The sequence below is a fragment of the Triticum urartu genome, chromosome 5A, assembly GCF_056163025.1.
Source record: "Triticum urartu cultivar PI428250 chromosome 5A, HENAU_Tu73, whole genome shotgun sequence".
Lineage (NCBI taxonomy): Eukaryota > Viridiplantae > Streptophyta > Magnoliopsida > Poales > Poaceae > Triticum > Triticum urartu.
In genome coordinates this window covers 547,229,432-547,255,060 of record NC_141877.1, presented here as the reverse complement: position 1 = coordinate 547,255,060, position 25,629 = coordinate 547,229,432, and the positions used below count along the sequence as shown (strand labels likewise).

Sequence of the window (25,629 nt, the reverse complement as noted above, 5' to 3'; positions counted from 1 at the left end):
CTGAGGCTCGCACACTATCTTAACTTCACATAGCTATAAGAAAATGACAAACAGAAGGAAGTTCAACCATACCCTGGCTAGAAGTTCAGCCAACCTTTTTCCAGCAGCTGATAGGCCACCTTGAGAGCAATTTGTCGGGGAGGTAGGTGAAGAATTCCATGGCAATCCATGTCTTGCAGAGGGCGCGAAGTTCATCTGCACGAAGCAAGAAGGTCAGGAAAGGCAAGATTGAAGAAGAAGGCAACAAGTGGGAGGAACTTCATGTACCATTGCTAGATTTGAAGGCACGCCGATGCCGCCTCTGCCACGGAGTTGCTCCGTTGGCCGCGTCGTTCGCCGTAGCTTGCGTCGGGGCCGTCATCTACTCTGCTAAGGCGTCGAGAAGTGAGGATGGTAGGAGGATGAGGCTTCCGGAAGTCCATGGCGGCTTCGCCGCATCCAGGTGACGTGGGCTCCCTCGTGCCGGCATCCGCCGTCACTCGCTCGCCCGCGCTGATGGTCGGCCGGGAGGTGGCGACGGAGGGGAGGCGCCAGATCCAGTCGATCAGGAGCTGGACATGGAGGGGAGGTGCCGGATCCGGCGAAGTTCAGAGGCGAAGCTAGGGGGAGGTTGGCGATCGAGGGGAGGAGCGGTGAGGAGGGGGGTTGGGCGGATCGGGATCGGATCAGGGTCAGGTGGATCCTGTCGGGGAGGCTCGGGATCAGGTGGGATTCTGTCGGGCCGGGTCGGCAGTTCAGGGAAGTTCGGGAGGGCTTCTGTCGGGCCCTTATAGGGGCTGCTGTGATCCAAATAACTATTCTAATCCTGGGATATACAATTTCTCCTTTGGTATATACAATTTCTCCTACAATTTGCAGATCATTACATGGAGGCATTACAGCTTGTAATGGTATTCTCCTTTGGGATCTATGACCTGGTCGAGCAAAAATCCCGCTATTTCCTCTTGAATTGCTCGTACGCGATCCGTTGGTAGAGCTGATCCCGCATCTCTTGCATCTTTATTAAAAAATAATATCAATATGAATATATTAGTTGTGTGGGTATATTAGATCATGATAAAAAAGAATTATGAATAGTGTTCTGGCAAATGTACCCAAGATTGTCCATCATCTTTGGTCCTTTCGGACGTCATAATGTGAATGTTCTCGCAAACGTAGTATGCACATAAATTATTCCTCTGTGCTTGCCTCATGGTCTTAACGAGAATAGAATTCAATCAGATAATAATTAATCAAGCATGATAATGATATTGAAACTAGAATTAAAGAGATGATAGCTAGTTAGTACTACTTAAATAATTACCTAGGGTCTCACCCATTTGAGCTTTTGTTTTCATGGATCTTCAACCTGTTTGATGAACTTTTCCCAAGCCCTGCCCGCCGGCAAAGAAAATGAATAAAGGAGTTATTAATTAGTTGATATCAAGAAATGAACTAAAGAGGTCGACATAGTGCGATAATGATTGAAATTACCTGTCGACCATCCCCCTCACGATTGCGTAGTCATTAATGTATTTAAGTCGTGAGTCTAGTACTTAAACTTTTCCCTCGTCAACTTCAATGGTTAACAAGATCCAGTGAAAAATGCACACGTTTGCGTGTATAATTAAGCGGGCATGTGCATAACTCATCAACTACACTTATTAACATCTAGTAAGAAAAAACATAATTTGTAGTACAAGACAGTGTCACTCACCAAAAGTTGTAAGGAAGTAGTATTTCTGGTTGGGTATTTAGTCGTTTCAAGAACTCTAGCAAGCTTCTCTTTGTGTGTGGTCGATCATATTCACGTGACCATGTTTAATTAGTGGTAGTCAATGAACCAAATGCCATACCTTCCAGCTCTTTTCATTTCATACATCTTCATTCTGCATAATACCACAGAAAAGAATATAGTGAGGATAATTATAGGTAATGAACGAGCACTACAACTAGCTAGAGATTTAAATTACAGAAAGAAGCCATAATAGCAACTGACGATAGATTTGTCGAGTGCGTCTTGATTGAATAACTGAAACATTTGTTGAAACTCCACCCACAGATCTTTTGCATGGTGGTAATGCTCTTCCTTGACTTTCACCATGAGGGACTCTCAATCGGTAGTCTTTACTTTTCTCATGTACCATTGATGCAATTCATACATTCTCGTTGATAGAAGCGGGATCTGCTCAGGCTTGACCATAGGTTGGCCAAGCATATTTCCATTGTAGTTCCTCCTCTTTAAAGGTTTGGAAGTCCTCGATGCCTAGGAGTTGTTCTACAGTGACACCAGCCTCTTGAGCCTGCCTTCTATGATCGTCGGTTATTACCATCTGATCGGCGGTACTCACATGTGTTTGTACAATGAGCGGGGGGTTGATTGCACTGCCTGTTCTCCCAGCAGGGGAACAGTTTTCCTGCTTTTTAGCAGTTGCTTGGCTCGAGCTCGACCCCTTCTGTTTTTGTGCACGATAGGACTTCTTGATTTGGAACTCATAGTCTAAGTCCCTATGCTTCACAGTCGGTTGAGCATTATCAATAAAGTGTTGTTGCACTTTCTCAGGTACTTTCACCTTTGGCGGCGGGGGGGGAGGGGGTTTGGTGCAAAATGCATCGCCACTTGGGCAGCCACTTCGGCTTCGTTTTCCTCTTCAGTAAAGTGGTAAGGCAACCTCGGAAGAGGCTTGAGGCTTGGACCAAATTTGTATTTCTTGCCTCCTATTGTACCGCTAGCCGCCGTAGCTGGGGCGCCTCTCTTCCGCTGTTGCTGAGGCGGCAGAGCCCGCTGAGGCGGCGAAGACGGCTGGCGCGGTGCCTGACTTGGAGGAGGAGTCGGCTGACGCGGTGCCAGACTTGAAGGAGGAGGAGTCGGCTGACGCAGTGGCGGACTTGGAGGAGCAGGAGTCTGCTGACGCGGTGGCGGACTTGGAGGAGCGGGAGTCTGCTGACGCGGTGGCAGACTTGGAGGGGGAGCCAGCTCACGCGGTGTCGGTGGCCTTGGAAAGACGATGTAATCCTTTCTCCATAGAATGATATGATGTATGGCCTCTCCCAGTGTGCGCTCCTCGTCACCTCCAGGAATGTCAAGCTCTAGCCCCAAATATCCTGCCACCACTTCATCAACCCCGACACGAGTATAGCCAGCTGGAATCGGATTGCAATGGAAGGTTGCTTCAGGGGGATTGGTATAAGCATAGTCCTCTGCCACCTTCATGGATAGGTTCTTCACTTTTATGTGTATCTCACAAGTTGTCGTAGCTATGATATCATCCACAGGGTATCTATCCAGCTGTGCATCATCGTCCGGGGCGGAACCCACGCTGCTTCTCGGCATGGATGGGACGGTGCTATCCAATGCCGGATCCGCTAGTTGCTGCCGCTGCTGAGACCCCCTTTCCTGGCTAAGTGTGTCGATATGTTGTTGTTGCCGCTTGAAAGCGAGTTCCAACTCCGTGTTCTTTGATTCTACGATGTGAAGGCAGTCTACTTCCTACTTCCTTTGCTCCTCCTCCAGCTTCCTCTTCTGCTCCTCCTGCTGCTTCTTTCTCGCACGGTTTCTGTAGTCAGCATTCCAGTCCACAAACCCCTCAAACCAGTTTTGGGATGACTTATATCCTTTATCGCGCAAGGAAGAATCCTCACATTGTGACGCATCACGTGTGTGTGTGTGTGTGTGTGTGTGCATGCGCGCGTGCGCCCATGAACTTGTATCATTGGTTGTGGGTGGTTGAGACATGTACAAGGCATGACATTTAAGTTTGTACCTGCAAGCTACATATTATTTCGCTAGTTCTTCACATCGAAATTACATTCCCAGATCTCTCTACATATATCCCCAAGATACAACATCTCTTGCAATGCATGAAACAAGAAGCACCCTGCCACCATGGTATGATCTACATCCTTCTTTGTTCTTCTCCTATAGCATATGAATTCAAGATCTATTTCCCTCGTGAGGTGAATGGTAATTCGATTGAGAGGCATTGGGAAAAATTTAGCTACCGTAACAAGTCCACAGTGTGAAAAAAGGAAGTTAAACACTTAGGACCCATTCTGAATCTATCCGGCTTCAAGCTTCTGAAATTCTCGGAGTGAATCCGGTCCGAACGGTTTTTTGGAGAGAAGCTAGATTCTCGAAGCGTTACTGGGCCGTAGTGCAATTTGGTGGAGCGAGCTTTTCCCAGCTCCACGTTTTCCTGAAACAGAAGTTCCACTTATTTACGAGGAGAATGCCACCGCCAAGGAAAACGTTTCAGCCTTCTCTTCCTCACTCGAACAGGTGTACCCATCCCACAGTGCACCATATCTCTTCCTCTCTCTCTCTCTCGTTCTGTTCCTCATGAAACCCTCACCGCCACCACTGCCCCCCCCTCCCCCGTCGCCGGGCGGAACTGCTCTTCCGCGTACAGATCCGGCCTTCCCAGGCATTGTCCCTCTGATTCCCTTACTCGCTGCCGCCGTTCCCGCCGTAAGGGAGGAGCAGCGACCCCATGGGAAGGAGCAGCGCACCCCCACGCCATTGATGGCCGAGACACCCTCCCGAGAAGGAGCAGCATCCCGGCGACCGAGCCCCCTCCCCCAAACCTCAACGTGAGCTCCCTTGCCTTCTTCCCTATGTTCTGCATGGTAGTATAGCATTATTGGGTCCTATAGGTTGTACTGTTGATGCAAATTGGATGTTATGGTTGCATAATATGTAAATGTTTTGTTGGCTGTGTAGTGCTATATGTGTGAAAGCAACGTATGTGTGCACTAGGTTGCTGATAATTGTGCAATTTTTATTCCTACTGAATGTGCTATATGTGTGAAAGCAACATATATGTGTGCAAAAATTTTGGTGGCTCTGTAGTGCTATATGTGTGCAACAATTCTGCCATGTGTGTAGTAGGTTGCTACTGAATGTGCATTTTTTTATAAGTTTACTCCTTTATATGTGAAGTGAGCTGCTGAATGGCTGCTGAATGGAGTGTTGAAAACACTCGGATTATCTCCGAGTTGTTTGCTGAGCAAGTGAAAGCCAGAAATAGGCCAGGCAATTATTTGACACCAAATGCGTTTGATGAGTGTGGAAAGCAATTTAAGATGAGAACTGGGCTGGACTACACATATACGCAATTAAAAACAAATGGGACAAGCTTAAAGGTGATTTCAGCCTATTCAAGAAACTCAAGTTCCGGGAGACCGGAGCCGGATGGGACTATGTGAACAACACCGTGTCACAAGATGATGAGTGGTGGAAAAATGCTAAAATTGTGAGTTCTCTTGTTGATGTATCGCATATCTTAATTCCTCTGTACCATTTTATTTACTAATAATGTGTTTTCTTTGTTTTATTATAAGGCATTAAAGGTTGTGGCAAGTTCAAGAAGAAAGGACTTGCTAATGAGGAAAACTTGCGGGTTATATTTGGAGATATCACAAGTGATGGTACTGACCATTGGAATCCCTCTTCTGGCATACCTCCCCCTCTAGTGCGGCGGTGAAAGCCATCATCAATGTTGATGACATCGAAGATCTTGATTTGGATGATACCAGAGAAGAAGCATCTCAAGCAACACCTACTTCATCTAAAGTGAGGCTTGGGATCATCATTCCGGAGAAGAACAAGAAACCAAAGACCGCACAAGTGATGTGTGACCACGTTACAAGAATTTGTGACATTGCCGAGGCTTCTCACTCTTCATTTCAGTCTTTCATGAAGCAAGATGAGGCAAACTGTGTGAACTCGGTCATGGATGAAGTCATTGCTTGTGGTGCAACAGTTGGTACCGATGAGTTCTTCGTGGCTAGCGAGTTGTTTGTGAAGAGGGCTCAAAGGAAGATGTTTCTTTACATTCCTCTTGAGTCCCGGAAGAGTTGGTTGCGTAGGAAGTATGACTTGAAGTATGGGAACTAGTTTACATGTTTACCATTCCATCTATGTGTGATGACCGGTTATCTTTTATGTTGAACTTGAAACTAGTGCTTGATATCATTTCATCATTTATGTTGTTGAACCTATTGTGAGCTATTTATGAATGCATTTTGAGGAACCATCTTTTATGTCCATTGTCAGAGTAATTGGCCACGGATACCCCAAAGACGACGAGACAATAAATCAAGACATTGGGGCTAGCAAAGCCCCTCAGTCAGACTGTCCGGCCACTCCTGCCGGTGCCCCGTCTGATTGCTCTGCCCGGCCGGCTGCCGACTACGCCAACCAGCCGACTGCCGACTGCAACCCGACACCGACAAGACGGTTGTACCTAAGCACTGTTCACGTGTCACCCCGGCCAACTTGTCCTTGGGCATTATTTATGAAGTGACCCAGAGGACAAGTGTGACACCCCACCATGCCACTAGCTAGTTAGCTACCATACCTACATAGCTTACTCTCTAAGCTTGCCATGCCTATATATATATATGGGCATCCATCCATCCATCCAGGATGGACTCACACACACACACTCACACGCATGCATGCTAGCTAGCAAGATAGCTAGCTAGCACACACATACATCCATTCATCCATCCACCCACGGCCAAGCACACACTTGTGCCCATATGCATTATACGAGGCCAGATGCCGGCGGCACTGACCTCCGATATAGCTCCAGGAGAAGTATGTACTAGATATACCAGATATACTCAGACATGCAGGAGTAGGGGTATTATCTCTCCAGAGAGCCCCGAACCTGGGTAATTAGCGCGTGCTACTCGCATACCCGTCCCTGGATATTTCGGCAGCGGTCTTGCCCTCACACTCAAGACATCTTGTGGCATCTGTCGTCTTGCACCCCCCGTGAGAATACCACGACAGTTGGCGCCCGTCGTGGGGCGGTACTATGCTACCGCGCTGCTGCTGGTTTTGCAGTCCGGACGGGACCATCTTCATCATCTCCGCCGCAACGTCGTCGTCGTCTCTCCGGTAGCGCTCGGGGGCCCGACATCGACACGCCCCCAGAGCGGCCGCGAGGGGCGGCGTGTCCTCGCCATCTTCATCATCACCGCGACGTCGACACCTTTCCGGCCCCAATCAAGGGCTCGACATCAGCACGCCCTCGGCGCATCCGTACGGGGCGGTGCGTCTTCGTCATCACCACCGCAATGCCGACCGTCCGTCCGCGTGCGCCGCATGCAGGGCCTTGCTTCGGTCGGCCGTGTCCGTCCACGCGCCGCTCGCGTCTTCTTTCCTCCGCGTTGCGCCTTGCTCCGGCCGACACGCACGTTCGCTCCTTCACATACCATCTATGCAAGCTAGCTAGATGCAAGTCATGCAATGGTCAAACCATAGCCAGATACTAGCCATACACAAGCCGTATATGCCCTGTACTGTACGTAGCCCATCCACTTACCAGACAATGGCTCTATACTAGCAAGCCCTGCTCCTCCTCCTCTCATCCTTCCTGAATCCATTCACCACGCCCGCGTGCGTCATGCCTGCTGCTCAAGCACTGTTGCTGCCTTCACCCGCAGCTGCCGCTGTCGCTGCTCCTTCTGCCTGCTGCTGTGCCTCCGTCCTGCTGCTGTTGCGCCTTGTCGTCGCTGTGCCGCAGCACCACTTGCACCTGCGCACCGGACGCTCGTCCACACCGAGCTCCTCCTGGCCGGCTGCATGCACACGCACATTAATGACTAAGATTCAGTCAAAGTAGCTCGCTTGGCCAGCTCCACAAAACGTGAATTTCAACCAAAAAAGTCATCTTGGATGGTTGCATGCACGTGTGCTTCGCTGGCTCCCAATCAACAACTTCCCATGCTCCCCCGCATTAGCAACCTCGGGCCGGCTCAGCATCGTCCGACCGCCGCCTGGCCAGTTACCCTGGTTGGATGCCTGGCCGGCTGCGCCTAGCCTGCTGCCTGCCCTGCTGCCCGACCAGCTGCGCCAACCCAGCGACCGCACAGGTCCAGCCGGCATGCCACACCCGGCTCCGCCTTCTCGTCATGCATCCGGGAACGTTCTGGCCATGTGTTACTCCGTCGCGACCGCACCAACTCGCCGGCCGGATGCTCCGCCTCCACGTGCTCGCACCAGCTGTTGCCGCGTCTGCCATGCCGGCTCCGGCTCGCCGTCCCGCGCCGGCTGCTCCTCCGCCCGTCGCCGACTCCCCCGCGCCCGTGGCCTCCTGCTCCGCTCCCGCTGCGCCGGCTATGGTGCCCCGACACCTCCCCGCCCCGGCTTGGCTGCGCGCAGACCCAGCCGGGTGGTTGCTGTCGCCTTCCACGCGCGCTCCGCCCGCCAGCTCCTGCGTCCTTCCCGGCCGCGCCCCCGACGCCGGCTCACCACAGCTCGTCCCGCCACCCGGCATCCGGCCTCCCGGGTCGCGCCCATTGGCTCCGCCCCGCCTGCCAGCTCCGCGTCGGCTTCCGCTGCTTGGCAGATTTGGCCGGCTCCTTGTGCAGAGAAGAAAATAAAGCAAGTAAGAGTCGGCTGCTCAGTCGGATAAAAAAAAGAGAGAAGAAAAGTAAGATGCCGGCGGAAAGCAGAGAAAAGTCAAGGGCCGGATGCACGATTCATCAAAAAAAAGAGAAAGTTGTGCCGGTTGCTAAAAAGAGAGAGAGAGTCCGACTGCCTGGTTGGTAAAAAGAAAAAAAGAAGAAGGAGATAAAAGCGAGACGGCTGCTCGTTCCCAGAGAGTCCGGCTGTCCAGCTGGCGGAAAAAGAAATATACGTCCGGCTGCCCATAGCCGGACAAAGAGAAGAAGAAAGAAGACAAAGTAGTTGCCGGAAGATCCGGCCCGACTGCTCAGTAGCCGACCTGAATCTCGGAGGCTACACCCAGCGGGTGCGCTGACGCCACTGTTCAAGATATCTTCCGATATTCCGATAAATCAGCCGATTTATCGCTTACCGTTGTCTGACTGATAAGATAAATCGGCCGACAAATCAGCCGATATGGCGACAAATCAGCCGATATGCCGATAAACTGGCCGATTTACCCCTTATCATGGGTCGACCGATAAGTTCCCGATAAGCGATATCCCCAACATTGGCTGACGCGCCCTTGCGAAGAAGAAAACAAAGTAGTTGTCGGGAGATCCAGCCCGATTGCTCAGCAGTCGGCCCGAATCTCGGGGGCTACACCCAGCGGGTGTGCTGACGCGCCCCGCGATGAAGAAGACAAAGTAGTTGCCGGGATATTCGGTCCGACTGCTCAGCAGTCGGCCTGAATCTCAGGGGCTACATCCAGTGGATGCGCTGGCGCGCCCCCACGAAAGATTGCAAGAAACAAAAACAAGAGACAAGAGAAGAGTTTTGTCTGGCTGCCAGCAGCCGGCAGAAGAGAAGAAAGACCGGTCAAGCCCGACCGGTTGGACCCTCCTCGAGCACCCGGAGGCTCGAAGGCTACACCCAGCGGGTGCGCCGGTGCACTCAGCGAGCGCCGAGCCGCGCCGACTGTCTTCGGCACGCTCCGCCTCAACTACACGAAAACCAATGTGAGCTCCTCACCCGCATATTTTTTCACCGCGAAAGCATGGATAACCTCGAGCGATGCTCGGAGGGCTATCTCCGCATTTTATTACAGTTGCATCACTGTTCGCCCCGGCACCAGCCAGAGTTGGCCCGGGGGCTGGCCGCTTGGCCTGAGACGTTAGTTCCGCAGACGGCTTAGTAGCGTGCGTGGTACCAAAGGCCCACTCTTAGTCACAGACCGCAGAGCGGCTGTCCGGCTAGCAAGAGTGAACGCTGGAGGCCACCCACGCGAAAAACGTTCGGGAAGAAAAACGGTTCGGGCGACCCGGCCGTTTCCTTTACAAGTATCTGCTCGGTGAAATCCACTCCCAGAGTCTGAGTACTGTACGCTCCACTTCACGGCCCACTCTCAGCCATAGACCGTGGAGCGGCTGTCCGGCAAGCAAGAGCACAAGCCAAAAAGCGGAGGGAACACGAAAAAGATTAAAGGGGCTCGGACGAAACCGAGTCGGCACCCTCCGCATAAACTTGCAATGCTAAAAGAAAACATTTGATATATCTGCGTGGACTAACTTTGTCTTTTTGCATGATTATTTCTGCGAACACCCGCCAAAAAAACCTCCGCCCAACTTGCCAAGTTGCCCGGAGGGTTGGGGGCTACTGTCAGAGTAATTGGCCACGGATACCCCGAAGACGGCGAGACAATAAATCAAGACATCGGGGCTAGCAAAGCCCCTTAGTCTGACTGTCCGGCCGCTCCTGCCGGTGCCCCGTCCGATTGCTCTGCCTGACCGGCTGCCGGCTGCCGACTGCGCCAACCAGCCGGCTGTCGACTGCAACCCGACACCGACGAGACGGTTGTACCTAAGCACTGTTCACGTGTCACCCCAGCCATCATGTACAGTGACACTTGTCCCTGGGCACTATTTATGAAGTGACCCAGGGGACAAGTGTGGCACCCCACCATGCCACTAGCTAGCTAGCTACCATACCTACATAGTTTACTCTCTAAGCTCGCCATGCCTATATATATGGGCATCCATCCATCCATCCAGGATGGACTCACACACACACACTCTCTCACGCATGCATGCTAGCTAGCAAGATAGCTAGCTAGCACACACATACATCCATTCATCCATCCACCCACGGCCAAGCACACACTTGTGCCCATATGCATATACGAGGCCAGATGCCGGCGGCACTGACCTCAGATACAGCTCCAAGAGCAACTCTGTACCAGATATACTAGATATACTCAGACATGCAGGAGTAGGGGTATTATCTCTCCAGAGAGCCCCGAACCTGGGTAAATTAGCGCGTGCTACTCGCATACCCGTCCCTGGATATTCCGGCAGCGGTCTTGCCCTCACACTAAAGCCACCTTGTGGCATCTGCCGTCTTGCACCCCCTGTGAGAATACCACGACATCCATGTTGTTGAACCTACTATTTGCTTTTTATGAATGCATTGTGGAACCATCTTTTATGTTCATATTCTTGATCCAATTGGTGCTAACTTGTGTTTCATATGTTGACGGTTGTTTATTTGCAGATGTCATCGGATAGTGAAAGTGATGATGGCACTAATTATGAAAGAAAGAAAGCTATGGTTCTTCAATATCAACATGATATGATCATGCTTTATTCAGGTGTGTCATCCATAGTTGGGAGGTATTGTAAAAGTTGGGTCATGAAGGCTGATCCTAGGACATCTAGGTTGAGTGGATTTGAATGGTTGCGGGAGACTATTGGTACACCCGGAGAGACGTACACGATGTTGAGAATGAATGCAAATGTGTTCTTTGATCCTCATGACAAGTTGGTGGCGGAGTATGGCCTCAAAGAAACATGCTTTGTTGCGACTTATGAGTCTCTTGCTATGTTCTTGTGGACATTGGGGGTGTGAATCAAATAGCAGAACCCAAAACTGTTTCAAACATGGAGCAGATACAGTGCACCGTAAGTTCCATGAGGTTCTACAATGTGTGGTCAAGATGTCATCTCACTACATTAGGCCTCAAGACCCAAATTTTCACATCGTCCATGATAGGATTAAGCGTGACAAAAGGGCTTACCCTCATCTCAAAGATTGCATTGGTGCAATAGATGGGACACATATTAGGGCTTCTATTCCGGAAGGACCTTCAAAAATAAGGTACATAGGAAGAACCGGTGCAACAACACAAAATGTGATGGCAGTATGTGACTTTGATATGCATTTCACCTACGCTTCAATTGGACAACCGGGTTCTATGCATGATACAAGTGTGGTATTCCATGCAATTGAAAATGACAAGGCCACATTCCCACATCCTCCGAAGGGTTAGTATTTCTTGTTATTGCAACTTATGTAACATATCCTCGAACTCACAATCATGTTTGTTGTTACTTTGTGTAGGCAAGTATTACCTTGTAGATGCCGGTTATCCTAACCGGGATGGCTATCTAGCACCGTACAAAGGAGAACGCTATCACGTCCCCGACTTCCAGAGAGGTGCACCTCCAACTACTCCTGTAGAGAAGTTCGACCGGGTCCACTCCTCCAAGCGCAATACCATAGAGAGAACCTTTGGTGTGTGGAAGATGAAATGGCAAATCTTGCTCAAGATGCCAAACTACTCGATTAGCACACAAAAAATGATTATTGCGGCTACCATGACACTACACAACTACGTCCGTCTCCATGACAAAGAGGATCTTCATTTTCTTCGGTGTGAGAGGGATCCGGATTATGTTCCAACAATTCCGGAGAGATACAAGTATGTCATTCCCCCAAATGCATCGGATGTTTCAACACCGGCGGAAAGTGGTCCTAACATGGATTTGTTTAGACACGAACTAGTTACCGCCATTGCTCTAAGTTGGTGAAGTAAGCATGCATGTTCATGTCTTTAGATGTGTGGCCATTTTGATTTGCAAACTTTATATGCAAATTGACACAGTATGTTCTTGAAGCTTTTGTTGTATGACACATGACAAAACGAGTCATTCATCTTTATTATAACTTGTCTTAACTGGGAATATTTGTGATATTATGAAAAATACTTTTGTGTTGTATTTTGAACACTACAGTTCTAAAAATAGCTCCCTGGATATCTCTCTGTACACTATCTGTACAGCCACAAAATCTCAGGAAATTGCTCCTCTAAAAATGGATAAGGATAGAAATACATTTGTGCTATATTTTGAACACTACAGTTATAAAATAAATAAAAAAGCTCTCTGGATAGCTCTCTGTACAGCCACAAAATCGCAGGAAATTGCACCTCGAAAGAAAAGGATAGAAATCAGCCCAGCCATCCTTTCTCTATCTCTGTACGCCTGTGGGCTGCACTTTTCCCCACAATGGGCTGTTCCCAGCCAGCCTGAGCTGGGACGAGCAGGCCTGCAGGCCCACTAGCTGGGCTGAAACCCTGCTGGAGCGACTTGCGAGCGCTCGAGAAGCTCTTTTGCTGCCGAACGAATTCCAAGCGCCGGGTGAAGTGAGAAGCCAAGTTCAGAAGCTGAATCAGAGAAGTTTTAGACAAGTGGAGGAGATCAGAACAGGCCCTTACTGTCTGGCTAGAGGCTGCTCCTTGGGTTGGAAACAAGCCGCCGAACTAGCTTGTGGCTCGGCGTTGCCAAGCTCATCTAAGCCTTCAAAGTTGTACTTGGACTCGGCTTGGTCAAAGCTTGAATTTGACATAATCTGCATGCGAGCCTAGCAAAACTTCCTCCCGTGCTTAGCTTGTCTCTCAGCTCCCGTTGTGATCTCAACCCCAGCACTCGATGCCCTGCATGTTAGAGCCGTCGCTGGCTCCACCCCAAACATATGTTCCTCTGCCTGCTGTTGCAACTCCGCTAGCCACCGCCGCTCCTTCCACCTCAGCCACTGCCATCCGCGGGTCACCACCTCTCCGGCATGACCTAGCTAACCCGTCTGTCATCTCCAACCTACAAATTCTTCTGAGTCTTCATTTCATGATTCCAAGGTATCATGCACTCAAGCATTCTGAAGTTTTGAGGGATGGTTTGGAAGTTTACTCATCATATAATAAGTGGTCTATGGTTTATCAGATGAAATTTTTACGGATGCAAAAAGAGTGAAGGTTTAGTTTAGTACTGTGCACACTAGGCAAAAGCGTCTTACCTCGTCGTGAGGGGCGCTGTTACGTGTTTATAGACCAGGGGCGCACCTCCCTGGGATAGCGCATACAGTTGGAGATTACAATCTTGAGAGAGAAGAAAAGGTAGAGATAAGGACTATGGTTACAAGATGAATATCCTCCTAACTACCTGATACAAGTCTCCCGCAAAAAAAAAAAAACTACCTCATACAAGTGCGCAAGTAATGAAAACCTGCTAGGCTGTCACGCTACCATATATGCTACGTTTAACAAGTGCTAGTAGTCATTTCATTCATCAACACCTTTGTTACTCTGAAGTATGTTGTAAGTACAGGACAAGATGACTAGAGCATCAATTTGTTTCAACAAGTGCATGGAAATGATCGCGCTCTGTGCGGTGCAAGCCAAGATCAGGAAAAGGTGTCATGAACAATGGGAGAAATTAAACATGAAGATTTGGGCACCCAGCATGGCGAGATCAGAGTTGATCTCTGACTCATGACAACGTCATGGCTGGTGGTGGAGTTATGAAAAATGCAATGGTTTCTTTCGTTCCGAATAAGAATATGCCAGGAAAAATAGGCAGCAGTAGTTGCATTCTTTTGGTTCCCAATAGAGACGTTGCTCCACCAATCATTGATGGTGCCAAGGGCGTTTATCTTGATGTAGCTTAAGTCAATGCGCGTTAGGCTAGGCTTAAATCCTGTTTCAACGGAGAAGGGGCATTGACAGAAAATATGCCCAAAAGATTCGACAGATTGATTGCAAAGGGGGATGCATCATTCTGGTCACATTCATATCCACGAGCACTTCCTTTTCATCTTAAACTAGCTTTCTTTATATCAAAACAAAGATAAATTATGTAAATTTCTTCTTATATAACTTAAACTCAATTACTCTGTTATTATGGATGAGACCAATGGAGTTAAATGAGGTTGGAAATGGTGTTGTAAAGATAGGTCAGTATTTTTTCTATAGGAGAGATGTATAGAGGTTTAGCCCCAAAGGTTGTGGATGGCATCTATTGTTCACATCAGTTCTGAGACGGCTAAACATTCTTGTCATGGGTTCTATGGAAGTATCCTCTGATTTTATTGCCTCTCAGGTTTTCCTTTTGCCTTTTGTGAGGGTGTCTCAATGCCCGTTGGCGAATCAATTGTATCATGGATGGAGGTGGTTGAGAGCTCTACAAGCCAGGACATTCAGGTTTGTACCTACGGGTTGTACATTCAGGTTTATAGCAAGGTCTACACATGGCCATTACATCCCCGGCTCTCTATATATATCCCCCAGGGTACAACATGTCTTGCAATACATAGCACAAACAGCCTGGCCACCACATGTAATAGAATAAACACCCTAGCCACCAAAAGTATTATCTACATCCTCCTCTGTTCTTCTCCAATGGTATATGGATTCAAGATATGTTTGCTGCATGAGGTGAAGCGTAATCGGATTGCGAGGTATCGGGAAAGGTGTTGCTTCGATCAAGATGTTGGACTGTACAGGCTGATCTTGCAACAGAAGATGTTTCCTCACCGTATCCACAGCCTGTGAATGCATGAAGCTATTTTTAACTTCTGATACTACACGTTAGTCATGAACTCTTGATACAGAACAATACTTGTTCAACTGTAATCACAGACGCTTGACAGATGAACAACAACACGGAACAAGCAGTATCACCTGGGTTAAATTCATTCTCTCAACACAACTGAAAGAAAAACAATCAAACACTAAGACAGTTGGAGATGATGACTTCACACGTGGGTAACGATTACCACAGTAACAGAGTGAACACTCCAAAGTCCGCAATGTGAACAAAGTCAGCTGCAAATCAAAAGGTTCTACACATCATAAACAGTTTAATCAACTCTTCTAGTACCTATCAAGCGCATCAAACAACTGAACTCCTAACGCACGCGAAAGAAAAAAGTACAACAGGTATCAGTCAGTTCGTAAATATCAAACAAAGTTAGCGCCATCCTCGCTCACTCTAAAGCTCTAAAGATCATCGATGTCTCTATATCACTGCTGCCCAGGAGGAGCAGCCGTTTCAGCAGTTCTCCCTATCTTCACCCCCACTGTCATGGTGGCGCTTGAGCAGACGACATAGAGAAGAGTAAAACAGCCGGTCAAAGTCACTTGCCAGCAAAGCAGTTTCTTCTAGAAATTCCTAGGCTCAAACAACGGGAAGGAGCCTGTCCGAGCCTTCTCACCACGGATGTCACGCTGGTGGGAGTTGGGATCTCTGCTTGTCTCAGGACGCACTCTTGTGCCCGCCTCGTTCCTTTCTGCATTTATGCCAGTGGTACTCAGGATTGGCCCGCCAAAGAATATTGATTGGCCTGTGTACGTCAACCTCTCGGACGGCTGCCCCGAAGGAATCGCTGATGAAGTTGTGTTCGCAGGTGCAAGGTTTCTCCCATGGTTGCCTGGTTCACCACTTGGATTCGCCAAGAAACTTGGGTTTCTTGCAGGCAGCTCAACACCAGGTCCTGTTCTTGTTGTTTGCATGGGCACTGACACGTACCGACCAGCCTCTTGATCCCAGACAACAGAGGCTCTTCGGTTCTCCCTGACATATGATGTGGCTGACTGGAACATTGGGTTGTTGCTTATATGTGTGGCGGGAACAGGTGGCCTTGTAATCCCTGGCACAGGCCTTTCAGGAGGTGGAGCTGGATGAGGTGCTGCACGAAATTGAGCATGAGGGGCAAGCTTGTGGAGGTGGACCGGGCTGCTTAAACTGCTTGCAGTCTGTGTGCCAGTCTCATAGTCATCCTGGCTTGCAAGACTCTGTGGATATGAGTTCTGTAGAGGAGATAGCCTCATCTCACTCCTTGATTCCTTTGTAGCACTGTAGTCAACACTCATGCTACTCCTGACGCTGGCATTGCCACTGGAGCTAATATCAGCTTCATGGCCATGGCGGGCATCTATTGGTCGGAGGACAGAGGATGATGCCCGAGCTTTTGCTGCAGCTTTCATCACCTCGTTTCTGTCCAGCTTTGCAAGGCTCCGGGCACTGATCTTGACTGGCTTCTTGGCTTTGTTTGCTCTTTCAGCGTATCCAGCAGCATCAGGATCAACAGTTGAAGGAACCATCCCAGGGTCCAAATGTGGAATCACCTCATCCTGGTTGAAAGTTTCAGCACAACTAAATTCAGTAGAGTCTTACGATTGTTTCCAACAATATAAATATGTTTTTTCCAGCTGAGTCATGATTAAATTTTTAAAAATGTGGCATTTTACACAGGCAGCTTACCTGATCAATAAATATTCTTGGAGGTGTACACCAAGCACCCTTGTGGTGAAGGCCAAGAGAACTTCCAACACTGAATCCGGTTGTTGCTGAATTTGAGGGGGAATAGATGATATTTGCTCCTTCCTCGTCTTCTGGAATCCCCTCACTCATAGCTCTCATTGCGACCACATAATCATAGGTCGAGATCCCCTGATAAAGAATGCAGAGAAGGAACACAGCTGAGAAAGCAGGATAAACTTTGCATATGTATTACATTTCAAGTATGAGGTGTGAGGCAAACCTTTCTGATTAATATCATGTGGAAGAAGAAAAGTTCTCCTAAAGGTACGCAGGCCACTAATGACAGAAGTGTGAATATACCCTGGACATAATAATATTACAATTCAGTTAATTATCGGCTAACAAGACTTGTTCTAAATAGTACTTCCTCTGTAAACATATATATTACATTTTAGATCACTATATATGTTTACAGAGGGAGTAAGAACTAGTGAGTGATGCCTAGTATACATTAGATCCAATACGCAAGCACTATAGGTAAGCGGTAAGCCAATGATAGGCACAAGAGCTAAGAAGTTAATTCATGGATCCTAAACAGTAATAGTTGCACTTCCAGAAGGTAAAAATAATGTGCTACCAAGCACATTAAGCATTCGATGTGTTGTGACAAGAGGCTGTGCAACCACAATACTCTATATGATATAAATGAAACAGTAACATAGATAACAGCGTCAAAACTTTGCCAACATAGCACGTAGTGCAGCAAATATAAGGCAAACAGTCTTGGGATTCCTCATCAGCTAATGGTGGAAAGGTGCTGCTTCAGATATTATAGCAAAGAGAAGATTCCTATATAGTAAAAGGTACAATAATCCATTACGGTACTTACTACAATCACAGCAAATGGAGCGCGAGTCAAGCCATTCCCAAGCTTTTCTTGAAGGATTCTTGGTGAATTCTTATTGACAAAGCAGAGAACAAGAACAGCAATGCCCACTCCAAATTGAATTGCAAGCTGTCACAGGAAACTGTAAATATTTAGTACCATAAAGGGAAGGGAATAACCACAAACCTCTAGAACCAAGTGGGTTTAAAAATGATATGCTACTGCATGCAGCCCTCATGCATGCTATCAAAAAAAATCTATAACAGGTTAAATTGCATACCCATAGGAGACTGATTGCCATCAGAGCAATAAACGTGAAGTAGTTCTTCCGCCCAACACAATTATTCAGCCACTGCGAAAGATGCTCATATCAGCTATGCAGAATCAGATGTCAGAAGGTCTCTGCTAATACAGTTCAAGAAAGTTACCCGACAATGATGATCAAATCCATCCACACACTTGTCACAGCTTCTGCAGTGTTTACTGAATTTGCGAACCTGTAAAATTAATTTACATAAAAAATAAACATAAGCTTCAAATAAGCCAGCTGCATGCTAAAGCGGACTTATGGAACATGGGGGCATTGGAGCACGCTTTTTTAAACACCTCCAAAATGGTGCTTAAAAGTTTAAAAAAAAGTGTAGTTTTTTGACATGAATACATATGCATGTGGTCTAAATACCAGTTAATTTTCTTCAATAATACTCCCTCCGTCCCATAATATAAGAACGCTTTTTACAGTGTAAAAAGCGTTCTTATATTATGGGACAGAGGGAGTACATTATATTATACGCTACAAAAAAAAGACAAAATTCCGTCCCAAAATCAACAAAAAAAACAAACCAATTTTTTTTTGCATGTATTTGTCCTTTTTGTATATCTCACATACAAGCACGTATATTGATGAAATTATGCACAGTTATACTACACTTCTATATGTGCATGTATACAAAATTTCAGAATTTTTCAAGCCGTAAAATTCAATTTTTTTTAACTCCAAAAAAAAGGGCGCAATGTGCCTGTGCTCCAAAGTGACTATTCGGCTGCATGCTGCATAGCCAAAAGCTAAAGAAGCATACCTCAGCATTGCATAGTGTGCAAAACAGAGCTTCTTCACCACTAGCTTGTTGCTCTGATTCATCAGCCTTCCGGCAGTCCTCCTTAACAAATAAAGCACACACGAACCCACCAAAGAGGAAACAGCTTGATCTTTTCTTCGGCAGTTGTGAGCTCACATGTATGTTTGCTTCCCCTACAGATGTACCTCTCCGATTAGAATGGCCATCTAGAGAGCTTCTGCAAGTAGATGTTGGGGAGTGTGTTCCAATAGCGCTGTTTGCTTTCTGGGGCAAGTTTATGCCTTCCAATCCACCGCTGTTGGCAGGTACATCGACAAAACCATCCTCAAACCTTGCCATGATACCAGGATCAGCAGGATTAATACTTGTGCACCGGATGTAAAGGATGAAGACAGCCAACGCCTGGAATTGATGCGAAGAGTGGAAATGATGTTTCATGATACCACAAGATAGCTCTCTTCAGATGATCAGAAAGACATAAAAACAATGAGTCTTTTTAAGGCTTACCATGGGAGTATAAATGCCTATCGCAACATACTCAAGGACTTGTGTTCCCAGAAATGGTGCAAAGAAGGCATAAAATGCAACCACCAGAAGGAAGAATACAGTAATTGCAACGATCTGTCAAAACAATATTAAGAATCAGTAAAATTTGTGAAACAAGCCTTTCAATGTACGAACTTGAACAACAATTGAGGCTTGGGCTTAGCAGTAACATATATGACAGAAATGTACATGCCGATTAACAAGCTTGGGCTTAGCAGTAATATTCTGGGAAATTATTCTCTTGACGCTTGAACTACTGGCTTTCCTTTTTAAAAACAGAACCAAAACCATGACACAATCACTTAACAACATCTATTGAGTATTGACTACATTAGATGGAGAAATTCCACATGTTGCGGAAGACCACCATACACAAAGATATCTGACAAGTGGCCCTTGACCACAAAAGAAACTAGAACATTATTAGCATGTAAGTTGTTGCCACCACTTGACTGACCAGTAAGAGTTTTCTACCAAATGTGCGAGGTTCACCAGGTTCGATGCAAAATTCAGACAAGGGCTAACTTGGTGGACTCAAGAACAAGCTTACAAGCTACTGGGCCAACTCTCACAACATAAGCCAACAGAATCTAGAAAACAGGCAGAAACATGGTGATATTGCACCACCATTCACTGACAAACGAAAAACAAAAAACTGCAGCTCTTCTAAATCGCCTACATTTGCATGGCCAAACCATCCCCTCGGAAACCCGCCTAGATGCAGCCAGAAATAGACCAAACAAGCAGGTCCCGGACCTCACTCCGGAGCATAAGTGGATAATTTAGCATAAAGGGGTTTACCAATTCCAGACAGTACTAAATATACAACCTATTCAGACAGTACTACTGCTACCTCCAGTTTAATCACCAGTAACAAGTAACCATTTCAGGCAGTACTCTAGAGCCATCTCAGACAGGAGACGCATCAATCCCGCTCTGGCCAGGCGGACGAACAACCCTAGGTAGGCAGCAGGAGGAGGAACCACACCAAATCGAACACGGGCCGGCAGAATTCACAAAATTCCGAAGCCATTCCGTGGCCCAGCTCCTCGGGAACTCACATTATCCACCGGCCTCCACCTACGCAGGCACGCGGAAAAGCGGAAGAGGAAAGGGAGAGCCAGCCAACCACCGCCGAGCTGGCTCCCTCCCCGGCAGATCTTCAAAATCGGGAATTTCCTCCGGCGCGAGCTCACGGGCGGGGGCGCGAGCACGCGGCGAGCTCCTGCTACGGCTACCGGAGACGCGAGCTCGGGATCGGCCGAGCAGAGAGCGCGTACGGTCTCCCATCCCAGCTGCTGCGCCGATCCGAGCTAGCTTGGGAGGAAAGGGAAAGGGGGGGCGGGGAGGGGAGGGGGGAGAGGAGCTGGCGGGCGGACGGACGGACGGACCTGCAGGGTGTGGGCCGGGAGCTGCCAGCCGTGCTTCCGCGCCATGGCGGCGCCCTCTCCTCCGGTCGCCGGATCACCTCTCCGGCGGCGCGCGGCGGCGGCAGGCCAGCTCCCCGGTGCTGCTGTTGGGGCGGGGTGGGGCGGAGGGGTTGGTCGTTTTTCCAGTGCAAGAATAATGGCGAGGGAAGATTTTTATTAAAACCCCTCTGGTGGTCTCCCCCCTGTCTGGTGGGTGGGCCATCCCTCTCTCATTCATGGCTTTTGCATGGGTTTCTCTCTCTAGCCCGGTGGTGATCTGGGATTCCCTTTTTTGGGGAATTGTTTGTTGGGGGGAATGATGATTAGGTCAACCAATGCCGGACTAGTGAGGGCTTTTGTATGGTATGGTTTGAGTTGCCATTTGGTGAGTTTAGGTGAGACGGCATGGCAAGTATAACCAAACAGTTTTGCTAAAGCACATCTAGATGTGCCATAAGTATTGCACATCTAAGTCCTATGTCATTGATCTTACGTCGAGATTCGTGTGGATATTTCCCTTTTTCTTTTTTCTTTTCTCTTTATGCTTGATTCACTCACTTAGATGTGTAATAACTAGAGCACATCTAGATGTGCCCTAGACACACCCATAAACAAATCAAAGTGTTATCTAAGAGCAACTCCAACGGGTCGACCCAAATAGACGGCGATTTCGTCCGCTTTTTGTCCGTTTGGGCCGGCCGCCCGCCCGGCGTCCGCCCTGTTTTTTATATGGGTCGGCAGCGCGCCCAATGCGCCGACCTATATGTGCAGGCGTGGCCGGCTGGCCTCCCAACTTTGCATTGCATTCAACATATTGTGAAATGAAAATTTAACAAACAAAATAGTCCGCTCAAATAAATAGTATAGTTTACAGGCCAAATAAAAATACAAATGTTTCACATAGCTTTACAAACGAATAAAAGAAGATACATCTATTGGTTGCTAACATGAGTCCACATATGCTTAACCAAATCATTCTGCAGTTGCACGTGAGTTTCCCAATCACGCATGTCTTCATGAAACTGAGTGAACTGCTCAAATGTTGTCGCTACTCCATGCTCAGGCACAACATTCTCACCCTGAAACAGAAAGCCTTGATCGTACAGACGTTCCGGGCGCTCGTCTTCTACGATCATATTGTGCATGATCACACAAGCAGTCATCACCTCTCATAGTTTCTGCGTGCTCCAAGTATTAGCAGGATACCGAATGATGCCCCATCGAGATTGCAAAACACCAAAGGCACGCTCGACATCCTTTCTAGCACTCTCTTGCTCTTGGGCAAATCTTTTCCTTTTCTCTCCAACAGGGTTGGGTATTGTCTTTACAATAGTGGTCCATATTTATTTTCTCATTAACCATGGGTTCCTTTTCCTTAATATTTTTCAAAGTCATTCCTACCTTAGATCCATATTGGGTAATTTGATTATGGATATTTTTATCTAGATTATCAATTGATTCAATGGTAGCAACTTTGTTTTCAATAATTTCAAGCCTTTGCATAACATGCTCCAAAGTTAACATTGTTCCATTAACCAAAAGAGGTGGTGAGCCAAATAAATATATCATAGCTTTATAAGAATTAAAAGTATGGCTACCCAAGAAATCCCCCCCGGTAATGGTATCAAGGATATATCTATACCAAGGATTAGTACCTACATAAAAATTGCGAAGAAGGACTGAAGTAGATTGCTTCCTGGTAGATCTATTTTGAGCATTGCAAATTCTATACCAAGCGTCTTTCAGATTTTCTCCCTCCCTTTGTTTAAAATTTAGGACTTCATTCTCGGGAGATAACGGAGAAGAGATAGGATTAGCCATGATGACAAGGCAAGCGAGAAAAAGGCAAACGGAGAAAGAGAAGGAGAAGGAGATTGGGAAAGAGGGGGCGAATAAAACGGCAAGGATGAAGTGGGGGAGAGGAAAACGAGAGGCAAATGGCAAATAATGTAATGCGAGAGATAGGGATTGTGATGGGTACTTGGTATGTTGACTTTTTGCGTAGACTCCCCAGCAACGGCGCCAGAAATTCTTCTTGCTACCTCTTGAGCTTGCGTTGGATTTCTCCGAACAGGAAGGGATGATGCATCAGAGTAGCGTAAGTATTTCCCTCAGTTTTTGAGAACCAAGGTATCAATCCAGTAGGAGGCCACACTCAAGTCCCTCGTACCTGCACAAAACGATAGCTACTCGCAACCAACGCGATTAGGGGTTGTCAATCCCTTCACGGTCACTTACGAGAGTGAGATCTGATAGATATAATATTTTTGGTATTTTTGGTATAGAGATGCAAAGTGAAAAGTAAAAGGCAAAGTAAAAAAGCAAAGCAAGATTAAAGTGATGGAGATTGATACGATGAGAATAGACCCGGGGGCCATAGGTTTCACTAGTGGCTTCTCTCAAGAGCATAAGTATTCTACAGTGGGTGAACAAATTACTATTGAGCAATTGACAGAATTGAGCATAGTTATGAGAATATCTAGGCATGATCATGTATATAGGCATCACGTCCGTGACAAGTAGACCGAAACGATTCTGCATCTACTAGTATTACTCCACTCATCGACCTCTATCCAGCATGCATCTAGAGTATTAAGTTAAAAATAGAGTAACGCTTTAAGCAAGATGACATGATGTAGAGAGATAAATTCATGCAATATGAAATAAACCCCATCTTGTTATTGAAGGAAATATGCCCTAGAGGCAATAATAAAGTTATTATTTATTTCCTTATTTCATGATAAATGTTTATTATTCATGCTAGAATTGTATTAACCGGAAACATAATACATGTGTGAATACATAGACAAACAGAGTGTCACTAGTATGCCTCTACTTGACTAGCTCGTTAATCAAAGATGGTTATGTTTCCTAACCATAGACAAAGAGTTGTTATTTGATTAACGGGATCACATCATTAGGAGAATGATGTGATTGACTTGACCCATTCCGTTAGCTTAGCACTCGATCGTTTAGTATGTTGCTATTGCTTTCTTCATGACTTATACATGTTCCTATGACTATGAGATTATGCAACTCCCGTTTACCGGAGGAACACTTTGTGTGCTACCAAACATCACAACGTAACTGGGTGATTATAAAGGAGCTCTACAGGTGTCTCCAAAGGTACATGTTGGGTTGGCGTATTTTGAGATTAGGATTTGTCACTCCGATTGTCGGAGAGGTATCTCTGGGCCCTCTCGGTAATGCACATCACCTAAAGCCTTGCAAGCAATGCAACTAAATGAGTTAGTTGCGAGATGATGTATTACGGAACGAGTAAAGAGACTTGCCGGTAACGAGATTGAACTAGGTATTGATATACCGACAATCGAATCTCGGGCAAGTAACATACCGATGACAAAGGGAACAACGTATGTTGTTATGCGGTCTGACCGATAAAGATCTTCGTAGAATATGTGGGAGCCAATATGAGCATCCAGGTTCCGCTATTGGTTATTGACCGGAGACATGTCTCGGTCATGTCTACATTGTTCTCGAACCCGTAGGGTCCGCATGCTTAAGGTTTCGATGACAGTTATATTATGAGTTTATGAGTTTTGATGTACCGAAGGAGTTCGGAGTCCCGGATGAGATCGGGGACATGATAAGGAGTCTCGAAATGGTCGAGACGTAAAGATTGATATATTGGACGGCTATATTCGGACACAGGAAGTGTTCCGGGAAAGTTTCGGATAAAACCGGAGTACCGAGGGGTTACCAGAACCCCCCGGGGGGGTTAATGGGCCTCATGGGCCTAAAGTGGAGAAGAGGAGGGGCTGCCAGGGCAGGCCGCGCGCCCCCTCTCCCTCTAGTCCGAATTGGACAAGGAGGGAGGGTCGGCGCCCCCCCTTTCCTTCCTCTCCTCTCTCCCTTCCTTCCCCCTCTCCTACTTGGACAAGGAAAGGGAGGGGAGTCGTACTCCCGGTAGGAGTAGGACTCCTCCTGCGCGCCTCCTACTAGGGCCGGCCGCACCCCCCCCTTGGCTCCTTTATATACGGAGGCATGGGGCACCCCTAGACACACAAGTTGATCCACGTGATCGTTTTCTTAGCCGTGTGCGGTGCTCCCTTCCACCATAATCCTCGATAATATTGTAGTGGTGCTTAGGCGAAGCCCTGCGACAGTTGAACATCAAGATCGTCACCACGTCGTCGTGCTGACGGAACTCTTCCCCGACACTTTGCTGGATCGGAGTCCGGGGATCGTCATCGAGCTGAACGTGTGCTGAAACTCGGAGGTGCCGTGGTTTCGGTGCTTGGATCGGTCGGATCGTGAAGACGTACGACTACATCAACCGCGTTGATATAACACTTCCGCTGTCGGTCTACAAGGGTACGTAGATCACACTCTCCCCTCGTTGCTATGCATCACCATGATCTTGCGTGTGCGTAGGAAATTTTTTGAAATTACTACGTTCCCCAACAGTGGCATCCGAGCCTAGGTTTTATGCGTTGATGTTATGCACGAGTAGAACACAAGTGAGTTGTGGGCGATATAAGTCATACTACTTACCAGCATGTCACTCTTTGGTTCGGCGGTATTGTTGGATGAAGTAGTCCGGACCGACATTACGCGTACGCTTACGCGAGACTGGTTCTACCGACGTGCTTTGCACACAGGTGGCTGGCGGGTGTCAGTTTTTCCAACTTTAGTTGAACCGAGTGTGGCTACGCCCGGTCCTTGCGAAGGTTAAAACAACACCAACTTGACAAACTATCGTTGTGGTTTTGATGCGTAGGTAAGAACGGTTCTTGCTAAGCCCAGTAGCAGCCACGTAAAACTTGCAACAACAAAGTAGAGGACGTCTAACTTGTTTTTGCAGGGCATGTTGTGATGTGATATGGTCAAGACGTGATGAGATATAAGTTGTTGTATGAGATGATCATGTTTTGTTGAAGTTATCGGCAACTGGCAAAATCCTTATGGTTGTCTCTCTATTGCATAAGATGCAAGTGCC

At 47.4% G+C, this 25,629-nt stretch overlaps 2 protein-coding genes and 1 pseudogene across 2 annotated transcripts; 2 read left to right on the top strand and 1 right to left on the bottom strand.

Moving 5' to 3' along the window:
• The first annotated feature begins 4,929 nt into the window (after nt 1-4,929).
• Nucleotides 4,930-5,875, top strand: LOC147972736 (L10-interacting MYB domain-containing protein-like; annotated as a pseudogene).
• Nucleotides 5,876-10,462: 4,587 nt separating this feature from the next.
• On the top strand, nt 10,463-12,243 carry LOC147972735 (uncharacterized). The gene is made up of 2 exons (XM_087523562.1): nt 10,463-11,697; nt 11,774-12,243. The coding sequence occupies exons 1-2, from the start codon at nt 11,163-11,165 to the stop codon at nt 12,241-12,243; spliced, it is 1,005 nt and encodes a 334-aa protein (XP_087379688.1). The 5' UTR covers nt 10,463-11,162.
• Nucleotides 12,244-15,233: 2,990 nt separating this feature from the next.
• LOC125510498 (putative protein S-acyltransferase 19) lies at nt 15,234-20,830 on the bottom strand. The gene is made up of 9 exons (XM_048675705.2): nt 20,652-20,830; nt 19,222-19,335; nt 18,715-19,116; nt 18,064-18,132; nt 17,916-17,987; nt 17,639-17,764; nt 17,030-17,110; nt 16,750-16,938; nt 15,234-16,619 (listed from the first exon to the last, which is right to left on the bottom strand). Exons 1-9 carry the CDS (start codon nt 20,694-20,696, stop codon nt 15,648-15,650), a joined length of 2,070 nt encoding a protein of 689 aa, XP_048531662.1. The 5' UTR covers nt 20,697-20,830; the 3' UTR covers nt 15,234-15,647.
• Nucleotides 20,831-25,629: the final 4,799 nt, after the last annotated feature.